We start from the raw sequence: 17,017 nt of genomic DNA, 5'->3' as shown, positions 1-17,017 counted from the left end.
CTCTCTTCTCTCCTCCATATCTCTCTGTCTATCTCTCTCTCTCTCTCTCTCTCTCACCTACCTCTCTCCTTCTCTTCTCGATTGCATCTCCCTTTCTCTGTCAGCCGCTCTTTCTCACTACCCCTGTATCCATCCGGCTCTCACTCTCCATCTCTCTCCATTCTCCCTCTCTCTCCCTCTCTCTCTCCTCTTTCTCTCCGCTGCATCCCTACTGCTGCTGCTGCTGCTCTGCTCTTCCCAGGACCATGTGACGTGGCCAGCCAATGAGGAGGAAGGGAGGGCTGAGTGGAGGCGGAACCAGGGGGAGCAGGATCTGGAGCTGCTCCAGTTGGATCTGATCGATGCCGAGGATCTGATAGAGGAGGAGGAGGAGGACGAGGAGCAGGAGGACAGGGGCCCGGACCGCGCCGTCCACCCCCGGCATCACCAGGAGCAGGAGGAAGAGGAGAGCAGGGCTTCCGTACGGCTCCCCCCTGCCAGACCGCCTCCCAGCCAGAGCCCTTCTGCCCCAGTCGCCATGGAGACATACCGGCCCAAGAGACCCACCACTCTGGCGCTGTTCCCGCAGGTGCCTCGGACTCAGGTGGGCCGCGCTCTCGCATCGCCGTGACGACGGGATCAGCCGTTAAGGGGGGGTAGACAGAATGAGGTCTGTGTTCTATATAGGGCTCGTTTACCGTTGACTGACCCAGCACATTATGCCCCGTAGAGTATGCTACTGTAGCTAATATCTGAGAGGAAAATGTGATTGCTGATTTCTCGTTGTTCACCTCTGCGTAATGGCTCGTCGTTTTTCCGGGACTCGTGTGATTTCCCCTGCAAGGTTAGGTAGATGGGCGAGTGAGATCACCGTCCCTGGGAACTGGTCAGGCGCGCCTCTGCCTCTCCTGTTTGTAAACAGCCTAGCCTTCTGCACATCTCTCCCTCGACCCCCCCCCCGTTAGTCTCTCCCTGTCTCCTTGTCAGCCCAATGGCTCCAGACAGGGGCTGAGTCCCAACAGTTCACAGTGTCTTCCTTTCCTCGGCTGCTCTCCTTCATCTATCCTGATCTGAGGTGTAAGGATGAGGTAAAGCGACCGGTGACCGCCCACCATAGGGATCGGCTCTTATCCGTCCGTTGCTATCAGATCAGAGAACACGGGAGTCAAGGAGAGAGGAAGCCACTGTTGAGGATTGAGACCCACCCTGGGAAGGCTGCGGTGCTCACCGGGGGGATAAGGATGGAGGGAGCAGGACAGCCCTACACCTGGTAGAGGGATCGGTCAGAATCCCATCATGCTGGACTCAAGTCTACATCTGCAGGTGGAGGTTCTGGGTTAGGCGTCCACGGTAATGCCAGCGCATAATGCCACTGTGCAGGTGGGCGCGGGGAGGGTCGGGGGATGTCGACCTTGACGCTGATCGCAAGATCGCTCGCTTGAGGTGCTATGCGATGGTGTTGTTATGACTAACGGGTGTTCAAGCAGGGTATTGTAACTCTGCTCGGATCGCTCTCTGGCCAGTGAGCCGTGTGGGAGGATGGACCGTAGAGAGGTCTGTCGGTTCTGAGGAGCAGGCGTGGTGATCGGGGTAATTGGCCTCCTGTTAGGACCTCTTCCTCTCAGTACTCTACCAGCACAACTGCTGGGATGTTTAATCTTCAGTTGGATTCTCGTCATGTAAGTACAGTACAGTACAATATGGCAATATGATGCTTTTCATTTTATTAGGCCTACAGAGCCCCTCCCAGTCCTAAACATGTCTAAATACTAGTGTCTCTAATACTGAAAACAGATGATTCTTTACAGTATATTATGATGAGGATGATACCCCCTTGAGAAAGTCTCAACTTGGTCTTTAGTTCTCCGGTCTGGTCTGGTCTGGTCTGGTCTGGTCTGGTCTGGTCTGGTCTGGTCTGGTCTAGTCTGGTCTGGTCTAGTCTGGTCTGGTCTGGTCTGGTCTGGTCAGGTCTGGTCTGGTCTGCTCTGCTCTGCTCTGCTCTGGTCTGGTCTGGTCTGGTCTGATCTGGTCTGGTCTGGTCTGGTCTGGTCTGGTCTGGTCTGGTCTGGTCTGGTTTTCTCTGGTCTGGTCTGGTCTGGTCTGGTCTGGTCTGGTCTGGTCTGGTCTGGTCTGGTCTGGTTTCTCTGCTCTGGTCTAGTCTGGCAGCTCACACAACAATGTCAGCAAAGTCGTGTCTCATCACCACTAAGGTTATCAGCTGAGGTCAAACAACCCTCTTTCCACTGCTGTGTTTCTCACTGCTTCTTATTCTGAATGCCGGGCTGACAGGAAACCGTTCATTTGCTGTCTGCCACTGTTGTCCTTCAGATGAAGATGTGTTTATGGTCCTTTAGATGAGCAGAACTCCTTCTCAATTATGTTTACAGTCATGGTATGATGATAGAGCAGTGAGTACGGATATAAGTGTTGACGGTTAGTGAAAGACAGACAGTGACAATCTTGAAAGATTAGAACAGACAGCCTTTGGGGCTGATTCTCTCTGGTGTTTGCCAGGCTTGTTTTGATTGTGTGTGGTGGAACATCTGCTGTGAGCCATATGTCACCTGGCTGTTGTCAAGCTACCATGTTACCAACCCACCTGTTCACGGCTGTGTGTGTGTGTGTGTGTGTGTGTGTGTGTGTGTGTGTGTGTGTGTGTGTGTGTGTGTGTGTGTGTGTGTGTGTGTGCGTGTGTGCGCGTGCATGTGTGTGTGTGCGTGCGTGCATGCGTGCATCCAAATGTATGTCTGGAGTGATGTTTATGGGTCTCAAAGCAGTTCAATTATCTTTGACCTCTACTGATGAAATGAGGCTGTCCAGACCGATGCCATGTTTGAAGGGGGTTTGGTCATGTGTTAGTATTCATACCTAACATGGTGTTCAGACATATTCTAGCTGGCTGGAGGTTGGTTGCTGAAGCTCCTATAGGCAATACAACTCTTTGGATGTCATAAATAGAACAGATTCCATACCGTATCAAGCTACCGTCACACACACACACACACACACCAACACACACATGCGCTCTCCCTGTCTCCGCTCCTCCTCGCTCCTGGGCACCGTAGCCATGGAAACGCGGGTGTGCAGTGCGTGCCAGCTGCATCACGGGAGTGAGTCAGCAGCCCTCGGAGCAGCGTCGGTGTGGGCCGTAACTTCCTGCTGCAGCCAATTCCTCTTCCAGTCAGGCCAGACTGGTGATGCGATGATGTCATCAGGGCTGGCCGGAGGCTGTGAATCACTGACAAACATTATTGATCCGAGCATCTTAGCGTATTAGCCGCAGGTCAGACTCACCATTAATTCCCAGCGGAACAAACATCTTACACATTACCAGGAAGCCTTTTTTTGTTTTCCCGTTTGACCAAAGACACAGTGTACTAATACAGTATCATACAAATAAACAAGAATGTATGTAGGTAGGTAGGTGTCGTACTGTAGGTACTTTGTTGATGGGGGAAATGGCATAATCATACACTACATACAAAGTGGAATTGACAATACTTGAGTATAGGGTAGTATTTGTGTAGAAGGAGCAGCGGTGGTGTAGTGAGTAATGGAGGCTGTGCTGGGTCTGGAGAACTGCATAACAACAGCCTCTTCCTGAGGCACAACATCCACTCACCATATTACAATCCCTCCTTTGTGTATGGGCTGTGTGTGTGTGTGTGTGTGTCTGTGTGTGTGTGTGTGTGTGTGTGTGTGTGTGTGTGTGTGTGTGTGTGTACTGTTTCTATATGTGTGTGTGTGTGTGTGTGTGTGTGTGTGTGTGTGTGTGCTTTTCTCTTAGGGAGAATAAACGAATGACTGCACGCTAATAGGCATGTGAAGGAACAGCTAATGTGATCTCACTCTGTCCATGTATCCTTTCTGTTTCTCTTGTCCTCTGTCTGTCTGCATCGTGACATCAGGACACAATTAACAACAACTCGTTTGGAAAGAAGGATTCATGGAAGGAATCAAACTCCTCCTCTCCCCACATCACAGGTAAGTGTGTGTGTGTGTGTGTGTGCATGCGTGTATGTGTGTGTGTGTGTTTAACATGTACGTGTGTGTATGCATTTACAGTAGGTCCGAAACCACACTGAAAGAGGCCCATCTACAGTACCTGGCACATTCTCAACCCCTATCAAATTCAAACAAGCCCTGTTAAAATGTGATATCAACACTCTTCATCCAGGCACAGTCACAGAGTCTGAACACTAATTAGTTCATAATCTTTCTACAGAATCTGGTGAACAAAATAATCCAATCCATGACTAGAAAAAATCTAGCATTTTCAATGTTCTTATCATTTAATTAATACTGTACACGGTACCATAGAGGTTATATAGATCCTGGTGATTGAGAGGCACCTTTATTCTCTAACACTATTCAGTGTGTACAGTAGTAATCCTTTGCTGTGAAGTATATTGCCTAATGAATAATCTGTTGTTGTGTGTGTGTGTGTGTGTGTGTGTGTGTGTGTGTGTGTGTGTGTATGTGTGTGTGTGTGTGTGTGTGTCTTCTAAGGGGATCGGACGCCCACTCGGGACGGCGTCCGGCAGAATGAGGAGTGTAAAGTCCAGCGCAGTGGCAGCGCGGCCACCAAACACAGAGGGAGCGTATCTGCGTCCTCACACAGCAGACCCAGCAGAGACGGCACACACACGCGCGCACACACCCGGCCACGGGACCAGAGCCCCGGCCGGCAGACCCAGACCCAGACCCAGACCCAGACCCAGACCCAGACCCAGACCAAGCGCGGAGCAGGGATGAGGGATGTGGAGAGGGGCGGCGTCCGGGGCCGCGGGGACAGCCTGGAAGACCAGCCCCCGGAGCCCACGGAGGAGATCTACCTGACCCCGGTCCAGAGGGACCCGGACAGCAGACCCTTCCTGTCCCAGTCCAGCGACGGCAACCGCATGTCCATCAGCTCCGACACCGAGGGGCCCCCGCACCCCCACCCCTCCCTCCCCAACCGGACCAACCCGTCCATCAGCGAGGAGGAGGGGGAGGAGGTGGAGGTGTACCCCCCCGTGCCTCCCCACGGTGGTATCTCCCCCTTGGGGTGTCTTACTGTCTCTGAGGGAGAGCTCGGGCAGAGCCATACCATACCCGGCTGTGACGGGGGTGTCGGGGGCGCTCAGTGGACTGATCAGGGCAGCAGCTGTGAGGCCAGCGCCGGCCTCTCCTATGACTCTGTCAAGTACACTCTGGTGGTGGACGAGCACGCCAAGCTGGAGCTGGTCAGCCTCAAGCAGTGTTACCAGAGCTACAGCAAGCGTGACAACGACGACAGCGACGCCGACACCGTCTACGAGTCGGCCGACGAGGACGCGGACTGCGGCGAGGAGGAGCGCCGGGAGAGGAGCCGGCTGAAGAGAGACTCTTCGACGTCCTCTTGCTTCTCCAAGGTTCCGTCGTCAGAGGAAGAAGGGGCTCCTCGCACGCGCAAGTTCCTCAACGTGATTGTGAACGGCCACCGTCGCAGTGTGGGTGAGTGTCCCGTGGCTGGCTGCCCCCTGTCCTACTGTAGCTGAACACAGGGAGGTACTCCTCAGTTTAAGCAAAGGGAGGAAAACTATTTTGTCTCAAAACCATGAGATGGGGCAGCTCTACTTGCTACAGAGGAATTAGAGTGGTTCAAGAACAAAAAACGACCGATTTCGGGGAATATGAGGTAAATACGAACATTGTGCAGATCTGTGGTAATGATAGTAGTTGTGATAACGACAAAAACGATAATAGTGCGATAACGTCTGAAGATCCTGATGTGTGTTCTGCAGGGGCGGAGTCCTTTGGCCTGTTCTCCTGTGTTCTAGGCGGGGTGGAGAGAGAGCAGAGCCACAGAGCAGTGTTCAGGTCAGACACACCCTTCCAGCCTGCTTCACTACTCCGTCCGCAGTTCAGTCACACTTTCAACGGAGATTTGCCAGTGAAGGTGTTCTTTAGTCCAGCGTTAGTAGACCTCTGACTTTCCTCTCTCTGAGCTCTGACGTGAACCCTGCTGTGTGCCTGTGGCGGTTACCAGGTTTGTTCCCCGTCATGACGATGAGTTGGAGCTGGAAGCGGACGACCCCCTGCTGATGGAGGCGCAGGCGGAGGACCTGTGGTGTCAGGCCTACAACATGAGGACCGGAGCTTCCGGCATCTTCCCAGCATACTACGCCGCCATAGTCAACAATGACCACCTCAAAGGTACTCTCAATGCTCTCAATTAATGACTGAATGAAAGAATGAATGACTGAATGAATGAACATCAAACAATCAATTAATCAATTATGTCAGACAGACAGACATACGTGAAGTGTAAGTGACCCAGATTAAATCTAACAGTGGATATTATTTATGTGTCCCATGTCTTCTTCTCCTGTGCCAGGTCCTAAAGGTGGCTGTGTGGAGCGGTTCAGAGTCCGCTTCCTGGGCAGTGTTCAGGTTCCCTACCACAAAGGCAACGACGTGCTCTGTACTGCTATGCAAAAGGTACAATATCGCCAGCTGCCAGAGAGCTTGGGTTTCCCCAAATATTCATTTCCAACATCAATCAGTCGGCTAACCCACCCATCTAGCAATCAATTCAATCTACTGTACTGTTTGTTGTATTATAGCTAATACAACAAAGTCAACTTTTCAAGTTTTCCCTCAACGTGCTTTATATAATCAATGCAGTGAGATTTGGCAGTAGAAGTCTCTATCTGTAATTAAGTGAAATACAGTGAAATATCAAGTATGTAACTGCGTATCTGTAACTGCGTTGTTGTTGTTGTTGTTTGGTCAACAGATTGCTATCAACAGACGGATGTCCATGCAGCCTCCTTCTGCATGTGTAGTAGAGATTAACCTGAAGGGAGTGAGGATCATTGTGCAAGATGAGTGCAAGACCTCGGAAAGAGTAGGTCATCTTTCACACCCAGCACTGTGCTTCTAGGGCTCCCTTTTAGTCATTCTTCAGTGTATTGTTGTATAATGTTAATCAGAAAAAACATATATCTCTCAACTCTGCGTGATTGCTGTTTGTCATCCATATGTGTTGTACACATACAGTAGGAGCTACTATGATTACATATTCAGCGAGTCTCTAGCAAGGGGAGCTATTCCAAAGACCATTCAACAGCTCCAGTCCTCTGGGAAAGGTGGACATCGTCCTCCTGTGGACATGTGGGGTAATTGTGGTCAGTCAGTGACATACTACAACTTTGCATAATGAACCCTGAGTCATAAGACTCGATAATCCTTCTCTGTCACTCGTGATCCCAGTGTTGCTCATTGGACTGGTTTACAGCGTGACTAGGTCACACCAGGTTGTGGCTTCCTTCACGACCACACACAACCCCTCACTGGACACCGATCCTGGGTGCTCCATCTCACAAGCACATGTGACTGAATTCCTGAAGCATGGTCCTAATGAGCTGGCCTTTACAGAACCCAGGGTGGGCAGGTTGAAACATGTCGGTCTGTGCCTGAAACTGTGAATAAGTAATTTCTCTCTCTCTCTCTCTCTCTCTCTCTCTCTCTCTCTCTCTCTTTCTCTCTCTCTTTCTTTCTGCATTTTCACAGGGTGACACCTGCTTTCACTTTTTCGAGCTGAAGAACATCTCCTTCTGTGGCTGTCACCCAAAGCATAACAAGTGAGTGAGTGATCTCCAGGCAAGTGGGTGTAATAGTCTGTAGTGTGACATGAATAACGTCTTCGCCAGCAAGAGAATAAGCTGCTTAGTTGAGTCTCAAGTTGTCTCATGTTGAGACGCAGCTCACAGTGTCTTCCATTGATTCCAGGTATTTTGGATTCATCACCAAACACCCAGATCACCAGAGGTTTGCCTGTCATGTGGTCATGTCAGACGGCTCCTCTATGCCACTGGCTGAGTCTGTCGGGTGAGATATCAAACACAAATCTCCTTTAAACTACCTCTCATCCACCTTTAACCATCCTGTTTCATCCTACCCCACCCTCTCTCTCTCTCTCTCTCTCTCTCTCTCTCTCTCTCTCTCCCCTCTCTCCTCAATCCTCTTTCCCTCATCCTGTCTGCTCCTCTCTCTCTCTGCTTCTCCTCTTCAACCTGTTCACTGTATCTCCTACTATAGTCATACTGATGGTTATGATGTTGGATATTTATGTAATCTACTACAGTCATACTGATGGTTATCATGTTGGATATTTATGTAATCCCCTACTACAGTCATACTGATGGTTATGATGTTGGATATTTCTGTAATCCCCTACTACAGTCATACTGATGGTTATGATGTTGGATATTTCTGTAATATACTACAGTCATACTGATGGTTATGATGTTGGATGTTTGTGTAATCTACTACAGTCATACTGATGGTTATCATGTTGGATGTTTGTGTGTGAATCAGGAGTTCACTACAAACACGTAACAGACCCTTCCTCTCTGTGTCTCTGTGCAGGAGAGTCTTCCAGCAGTACTACAAGGAGCACATGGGATACTCCTGCCCTACCGAGGACATCTTCCTAGAATAGCTTTCTTACCTCCAGATTTCTTCACTATTGTGTCATGAAACCACTTGCATGGTGGGGTTTTTACTGCATTGAATGGTAACGTTTTATTTTGTCCAAAACAGCATAAAATAGATCATGACATTGTATTATTATTGTTAATATTTCAAAAACAACATGAGGTAATATTTATAATGAAGATTTATGATGTGGTGTGATAACAGTCAAGTCTGCACATGTCAATGTCTTTGAAAGATATTAACCAAAACTAAAACGTTACCAGTCAAATACAAAAAACATACATGTGTTGTCCTCAAAAAGGTTATTGGCCAAAAATATTTTAATGATATTCACTGCATTTTGAGGACAGTCAGGTTGTATGTGCATTGTGTCAGAAAGTTTCATCGCTATAGCATCAACAAGTTTTAACTGAGGAACTACTGTACAGTATGTAATATTTTCTGATGATGGACTCAGACATTTCATCTGTCAAAACTGAAAATATAAATTAATGGGCCTCGTAAGAGGGATGTAAGAAATACTGTATAAGTATTTGGGAATAGCAGTCAATGTTATGAGAAGCTGGTGCATCGGAGGGTGGTATTATAATATTGTTTACTGCATTCTATTCCTCTTGAACCCCAAAATGACAATCTAAAGAAACATTGCGCTCCACTAGTCCACTATCCTTAACATATTTTATTATCCTATTAACTACAGTTATGTACAGGTAATCAGGATGAGGACCAAGGAATTGATGATAATGTAGTGATTTACACTGCTTACCTTACTTTATAAAAATATATTTGGCCTGAACAGTAAAGTCTGTTAACTATATGGAATTTAACAACCAGAGATATTCCCGTGTATGAATTAAACAACCAGAGATATTACTGTATGAATAAAACAACCAGAGATATTACTGTATGACTAAAACAACCAGAGATATGATGATATTGGAATCATTATGTCAAAGTCAAAGGCAACTTTATTTATATAGCGCTGTACAAACAAATGTAGCACACGGTGCTTTACAGAAGATTAAAAACAGTTAATTTATGCTTCATACACTCTCTGAATCTCTTAACATCTGAAGAACAGCATTTGCAAAATCCAACCATGAGTAGTGCCTATTTTCTATTTTTTTGTGACTGACTCCTGTAAACAGTGTTTCCTCGCTATTTTAGATGGTCTTCTGATTATGTGGAACGGGAGTTCCACAGTACATGTATAAATATGTTTGTAAAATACATGTCCTTGGGTTTGATCACAGCCTGTGTGTTACAGTATATCGCATGATATCAATGTCTAATGATGATGTAGAGAAAAAGACACAGGATGACCATGTAAAATCTTGTCAAAAATAAACCTGAGGGCTGTTTATCCCCTCTGTGGCCTGTCTCTACACCTTTATTGATGGTTTCCATGACAACATTCAGCTCTAATCACCTTTACTGATTATGAATGAATATATACAGTATATTGGCTTGGTGCTCGGTGTTACACGAGGAACACCAAGAAGGTCCTGGGTACCTCACTCAGGTTCCTCCACATAGAACCCCAATATGAAAAACATGCAGAAGAACAGATGCTCTTCAGTCCTGTCCCTGACTAAGACTTGGACTGAGCACTTGGACTTGGTCCCCGGGCGCCACTGATGAGGCTGTCCACTGCTCCTGGCTGCTCCTGGAGGAGGACAGCTTGGATGGGCTAAATGCAGAGGAGAAATTCCACCGGAAACCGCTGAAATGCATGTGTTTGTGTGTTGTGTATCCTGGTCACTGCCATGTGTTGGTGTGTAATTGCCATGTGGCCAATAGAAGACCTTTGAGGTCCTAAAATAAAAAAATATTTTTCAACTTGTTTTGCTATGCTTGGGCTATGTTGTGTATTTAGAAGTTTTAAGTAGTCTTCACATGTATTTATACTTTTTTTTTTACAGCATTATAAATAAACTATATGCACGCTTTGTATCTCAATGATAGATGATTCAACACTGACAGACAAAACAGGCCCTGTGTGTGTAAATCAGAAGCTAAGCCTTGGCTGTCACAGAGTACAGTATACAGTATGATCATAATTAAGCAACCTTTTTCATTAGACAGTCTCTATACAGCACATCATCATATTCATCATCATCAACATCATCCTCGCTTTCGTATCACAGGTTGGGAATCATAGGCCGCGTTTCACGATAAAGAACCTTCTTAAGGAACCCTTCTTAAGCAACCCTTTCTATGGGAGTTAAGAAGTAGGCCTCCTTTGGAGTTAAGTGCTTCTTAACTTGTTCGGGAAACCCGGCCATCATCGTTTTGACACGTGGGCACAGGCTAAATCCTCAGCTCTGCAGGAACATGGGCCAGAAGAACAGTCAGATTTACACTTGCACTGGACCATCTCAGTGAGTGGGTATGGGCTATGCTGGATCTGCAGCTGGATCCCCTGCAAAACGGGTACTTCAAACACCCGGGTACTTGGGATGACATGAAACCAACAACCACAGAGGTCCTCCCAGCCGCGATCCTTTTGTATCAGAAACGGCGCGATTTCAGGGTTCGACGTCTATATATATATATATATATATATATATATAGGGCCTATACATATATATATGTGTATATATAGGGGCCTATATAGATACATTTTATTTATTTATTTATTTATTTATTTATTTATTTATTTATTTATTTATTTATTTATTTATTTATTTATTTATTTATTTATTTATTTATTTATTTATTTATTTATTTATTTATTTATTTATTTATTTATTTATTTATTTATTTATTTATTTATTTATTTATTTATTTATTTATTTATTTATTTATTTATTTATTTATTTATTTATTTTTATATTGGGCCTCAAATCGTCTGATCTTTGGCGAGGTGCGGACTCCAGGTTGGGAAACGCAGGGCTACAGACTCCTTGGGATCGTGGAGGTGAAGGACCAGCTGAACGAGGATGATGATGATGATGATGATGATTATAATTATGATGCAGATAATGAGGAGGATGAAGAATCCTCAAAACCACGTCAGTTCAACGGCACTGGCATGATCATCAGGCATGTCATCCTCAGGTTCCTGGAGAAGCTCTACCCTGCCTCTGAGGAGCTGGGAGAAGACCAGGCCTCCAAGAGCCTCTCTCTGGCTGATCAGACCAGCATGCAGCTCTCACAAGAGCAGCACCTTCAGTCGGGAGCTGGAAAAGCTCACAGACTCTGCTGGTAAGAGGGCCATGGCTGAGATGCTCTACGTAGAGTAGCCTACCATCAGAAGTTGTCCTCCAACCAGAGCCTGGGGATTGAGGCCTTCTCGGGAGATCAGGATAGACGTCTGCTGGTGGCCAACATGGTGGCTCAGAAGATCCTCCTGGGTCACGTCAAGCCTTGGCTGTCCCTCTCAGCCACCCGCTTTGAGCTGAGTCCGTCCTGCGTGTCCTGGACCTGGACCAAGCCTGAGGGACAGGAGCAGGAGAAGAGCAGAACCTGCAGAAGAGACACCTGCTCCACTGAGCTGAACCTTTTATCTTTAACATCTATCATTCTCCATCTCTGCTTCACAGATACTGTATGTGGAAAGTTAAGTCTGTTGATGTTGATGGATTGTAAACATGATACTTTTCTGTTCTCAGGCTGTTGTTGCTATGACCACCATCCCGACAACCACCCTGACACCTGACAACGCTGAGGTGGAGGATTTGATATCCGACATCCAATCAGGTGAGCTGCGTTTAAAAAAAAAAAAAAAAGATTGATATGTCATGCTGTGATATCCCCTAAACTGTGTGTGAGATGTTATGTTCCTCTATGCGATGTTCCAGAGGATGTTGTGGTGAATAAACTCAGGAGGAACTGGGCTGGCCTCCGAAAACAATTAAAGACACACTTCTTCAGACAGGCCTTTGGTCATTTATAATTTATATATTTTTTATGTTCTCATTTTGTTTGTTTCTCGTTTTAATGTGTTTGTTGGATTGCACATTTTATGTTTGATTTTAATTTATTACTGTAAAGCACTCCGTGCATCCGTGCTGTGAAGAGCGCTATAGAAATAAAGTTTACTTACTTATTTACTGCACCTCCATGGAGGACATTGAGGACTGAAGGTCTCACCAGGCCACTTCAGCAGCATGCTCCAGTATCAATGATGTCGGCCTGTGGTACCACTTTAGATTGGGGTGTGGGGTTGATTCTGCTTCTGAGGCAAACAAGCTGCTCAACTATAAAACTTCTGTTCCCCCAAATGTTTTCTTATTGCACAAACCCACTCAACACATGTTCAATATTTAGGACGTTTATTTGTCTCGTTGAATGGGAAGTCTGACCTATCGAAGGATGCCATTTGGTTGGATATATGGCATGGTTTGAAACGGGATGACAAAATTGTTTGCACTCTTCTTGAAGTATCCTAATGGTATCTTTCATCAGGTGCATGAGCCTTAAAAATGTAACGATGAAAAATGGAAGAAGGCTCGCACACTGAAAAGAACAAAGGGAATGTCCACACGGAGGTTTAAGGGTGCAAAAATGTTCTGTATTCTCAAATCATGGTGCTATATAGCTGTAATTTGTTGTTGTTTCATAAGTGCTACCATAGTGAAACAACAAAACAAAAAATTACAGCTATATAGCACCATAGTGAAACAACAAAAAAGAACAGAGGAGAACAGAAACGTTTCAGTCAACTGACCTTCTTCAGTCTGCCATAGAGTACACTGGTAGACTGAAGTCTCTATTACACATCCATTGTAATGATGTGTAATAGAGTACTATGACATTTTGAATGACACTGGAACATACTTAAATAATGTAGTGTTCTCTATATCACATAACTTACATTCTTATTTACAACCACTCAAATTAGACTCTTATTTGCATTAATACATTGTGTAAGGAAGCATGCTTGAGTACGTTTTGCAACAAAGTATTCCCATATTGTAGACATGGGCAGTACTGTACGTATCAGGATTCAGGGTAACAGTTCGTGTGAACGGCAGAGCGTATGTTGGCTGAGCTTTATAAAACTCCTTGGATTGGTCCCTACTTACTTGTGTATTCACTGAAGCCAAGGGCATTATAGCCTGCGCTCACAATATGTTCTGCACATGACTGCTTCGCGTGTTCGCACTGAGCTGGGCTATAAAAGCTGCCCCCTTTTCCTAGAATTCCCTCCAGAAAGACTTAAACTGGCAAGGACTGATTTCATGATGCCTTTGTTTCAACCTTAAAGGACTTAGAACATTAAAGTATTGTAAAATATATCTAATTTGTTACCAATGCAATCTCCAAACTGCCTTTTCAATGTGTGACTTTTGTGTGTTTTGTTCTAAATGCATGTTTTTATGCTGCCCTATGGCCAGGTCTCTCTTGAAAATTAGATTTTAACTATCAATGACTTCTTTACCTGGTTAAATAAATATAAATAAAAAATAAAAAAAAGATGTTGAGACAGAAGCTAATACTGTTGAGACAGGAGCTAAGGTTCGGCAGCTGTTCTGTAAGCTATATAAACAATGTCATTTTAATTGCTTTATTTTAGCGAAGCACTTTGTCACCCTATTTTGAAAAGTGCCGAAAAAATAAAGTGTATTATTAGTGTGTTATTATGGTTCAGCAGGGAGAGCGAGCGTTAAGGGTCAGGCCGGGGGTGAGGGGGGAGGAGTCAAGGGATCAGTTCTCAGAGGAGTCGGTCTCTTCTGTGGAGCCGTCACTCTCCATCTCGATCCTCTTGCGATGGTGCAGTGACTTCCTGGGCGAGGCCTTCCTGGCCGGCTCCTTCAGCCCCGGGGCGCTGCTGCTGCTGTTAGAGGTGGGGCTGATGGCGATCTGGGCAACGCTGGAGGGGGAGAGGGGGGAGGAGACAGCAGAGGTTATTCTAGAGCACTCTGGGCATCTGGAAAAGGGCTTTATGAATATAATGCATTATTCTGTTTGCCAGAAGACGTGTATTCTGTAGTCCTGTAGACTCACAGTTTCTCCACCTCTTGGTCCATCTCAGGGTCGATAAGCAGCTCCGATTTGTTGGGCAGTGCACCTGGGCGGGAACATAGTTATACATCTAGTTATAAGCGCTGAATAAACATCTCACATCCATTGTAATGATAATGATGAATGTTCGAAAGGCACATATCACATCTCAAATGTTGCTCAGACACAAACCCACAACCTGTGCCACATTTTATTTTGCTAAATCAAAATGAATGTTCTCACCGATGTCCTGGTTGACGCCCTCATGTCTGGCCAGAGCCATGACAAAGCTGTAGAAAGAGACTCTCTGACTCTGCTCCAGCAGCTCCCTGATGGCCGAGGTGGAGGGATGGCTGTGGAGGAAAACATACCGGGTCTTCAACTCAAGAGGTCTGCAACTCTCACTACTTTCACTCCCACCGCACACTTCAGCCCCTGCCTCCCCATGCACCTGAGGGGATCTGAGTAGACCGGACAGGGGTAAGCAATATATACAGCACTTCCAACTAGCCGATTAAAGGGGTAAATTGAAGCTATGGTCTGTTGGTCACATTGCTTAAACACCTACAGAATGAAAACCCCCTCAGATTTCAATAAGTGCGTATGGGGCTGGGCTTAGCTGATATGTGGTGAAACAAACCTTTTAAGTGCGCGTGCTGTTGTTGTTCTTACCTGTGTTTGAACCTTTCACAGAGGCCCTCGAGGCATTCTCCAAACAGAGACGGGTCCACGCCCTCCTGGGTGTCATTCTCCTCTGCGACCACCTGAGGGAGCTGTTCCACAGAGGTGGAGGTTGGCACGATGACGGTGTTGGGGCTCTTCCCTGACAGCAGGTCCTGGTAGATCACAGAAACACTCTCCAGGAACTCTGTATGAGAAAGGCAAACCAGGAGTCAGAGGGTTTTAATTAATGCTAGCTACATGGTTTCGGCTATACATTTCCAATCCATTTAAATGTCCACAAGTGTGTAAGGGGTAGGGCTAAGGGGTTGCAGTGGGACTAGGATACCCCTAGAAATGCACACTTACCCTCAAAGTAGAACTGGATTTGGAAAGAGTAGATGAAGTCAGAAAAGGATATCAGGCAGTCCATGGCATCTTCCATCAGAATGATCCTATGTCAATAGACAAGAAGATATAGATGTGAGCTAGTGACAATCAACAATCATTTTAGTTCATAGGCTCAACTGACAGACAGTTACCATAGCTGACCTGGCGGCATTTTGGACCATCTCTACAGGGAAATCTGGACAGAGGAGCTGAAGCAGTGAGCTGTACTCCAGCATGGCCAAGAGGTCTGGGACACAGATTAGTAGAAACACAGATTAACATTACACAAATACACCCAAACACACACACCACACACACAAACAGATGGCTAGACAGACAGACAGACAGACAGGCACATGCACACACACATGCCAACATGCACACACACATGCGCACACACACATGCGCACACAAACACACTCACACACACTACCTTTGTTCTTCCCAATCTGTCTATAACACCTCCAGAAGACTCTAATGAAGGAGGCCCTGTTGTGAGGTGTGGCCTTGACGTAGTTGAACTCCCTGAAGAGGATGTGGTTGCCATTCTTCACACTGCTGAAGCTACACACACAAGAACCATAACTGAATAAGTAAATTCTGCTAGTAGCACAAATCGAACTCATCATTTTGTTCTTAGTGTAGTATTGCATAAGCAAGGTAGCAAGAAAGTTCTTCATTAAATATCATAATCTTAAGTGATTATGACTATGCTTCTCGATGATTTGCTGAACTTGATCATCAATCCACATTCATTCATCAAAGTTCCTAACATTGCTGTGTGGCTTCTAGCAAAAGTATGAAAATGACTTACTACTCTGCAAAGTACCGGACCACCCCGAACTGGGTGTATTCCTCTTTGTGTTCCAGCAGTTGAGTCACTGCATCATTCAGGTAGAAAAGCACATTGGTCTCACCTGCAGAGATGAGAGAGGAGGGGAAACACGTTGGATAGCACAGCTGACCTGCTCAGAGACTTAGCTAACTGGCTATTTGTAGCTGCATGTGCAACAAATGCAATCCAGTCTAGACCTTCTGTCCTATGCCTTCTTGTATGGTAAAGAAGTAATCCCAATTGACTATTGATGCTGCTAGTCTAGTGCAAAAATGAATAATAGCTAGCTAGCAAGCTAACAGTAGGCTAGCTAATGATGCAGACAACTGCTATGTTGACTTACCAAGGTATTCATCAACCGAAAGAGCTGGATTGAATCGATTCATTTTTGTGCACATATTAGTAAGTATGTATGCACAGTGTTTCTGGAGGTTACAATGTAAAAACGTGTCCAGTAACTAGCGTGCTATTCGCATTGTAGCAAGCAGCTAGCTACCTGGCTGAGCTTCCATGGTTACAGTAGGATGCTGACACAACTCTGTTCACTTTACATGTTTTGTACACCGGCGTAGCCTGGCTGGGCGGTGTTTTCCATGATGAGACTGGAGACTGCTGCCTGTAGGGCACATCATTTCTGCTGCAGCAAAGTAGTTGATATCCGAATAACACGCACGCACGCGCACGCACGCACGCACGCACACACACACACACACACACACACACACACATAGAGGCTTCCCT

The 17,017-nt window shown here is 46.0% G+C and overlaps 2 protein-coding genes across 2 annotated transcripts; one reads left to right on the top strand and one right to left on the bottom strand.

The window, feature by feature from the left end:
• Nucleotides 1-511: 511 nt before the first annotated feature.
• Nucleotides 512-8,446, top strand: mapk8ip1a (mitogen-activated protein kinase 8 interacting protein 1a; the record flags this gene model as incomplete). Its single annotated transcript, XM_084452811.1, has 10 exons — nt 512-583; nt 3,888-3,959; nt 4,707-5,454; nt 5,745-5,820; nt 5,990-6,156; nt 6,338-6,441; nt 6,740-6,850; nt 7,516-7,586; nt 7,735-7,833; nt 8,374-8,446. The coding sequence occupies exons 1-10, from the start codon at nt 518-520 to the stop codon at nt 8,444-8,446; spliced, it is 1,587 nt and encodes a 528-aa protein (XP_084308937.1). The 5' UTR covers nt 512-517.
• A 5,648-nt stretch (nt 8,447-14,094) lies between these two features.
• Nucleotides 14,095-16,674, bottom strand: cstpp1 (centriolar satellite-associated tubulin polyglutamylase complex regulator 1; the record flags this gene model as incomplete). The annotated part of the gene is made up of 9 exons (XM_084452597.1): nt 14,095-14,260; nt 14,395-14,458; nt 14,635-14,744; nt 15,064-15,259; nt 15,421-15,506; nt 15,604-15,688; nt 15,875-16,005; nt 16,256-16,358; nt 16,620-16,674. 9 exons carry the CDS (start codon nt 16,672-16,674, stop codon nt 14,095-14,097), a joined length of 996 nt encoding a protein of 331 aa, XP_084308723.1.
• Nucleotides 16,675-17,017: the final 343 nt, after the last annotated feature.

Source organism: Borostomias antarcticus (genome assembly GCF_949987555.1).
Source record: "Borostomias antarcticus genome assembly, chromosome: 18".
NCBI classification, from domain to species: domain Eukaryota; kingdom Metazoa; phylum Chordata; class Actinopteri; order Stomiiformes; family Stomiidae; genus Borostomias; species Borostomias antarcticus.
Note: the sequence above shows the minus strand (reverse complement) of the source record. Positions and strands in the feature narration are given on the sequence as shown.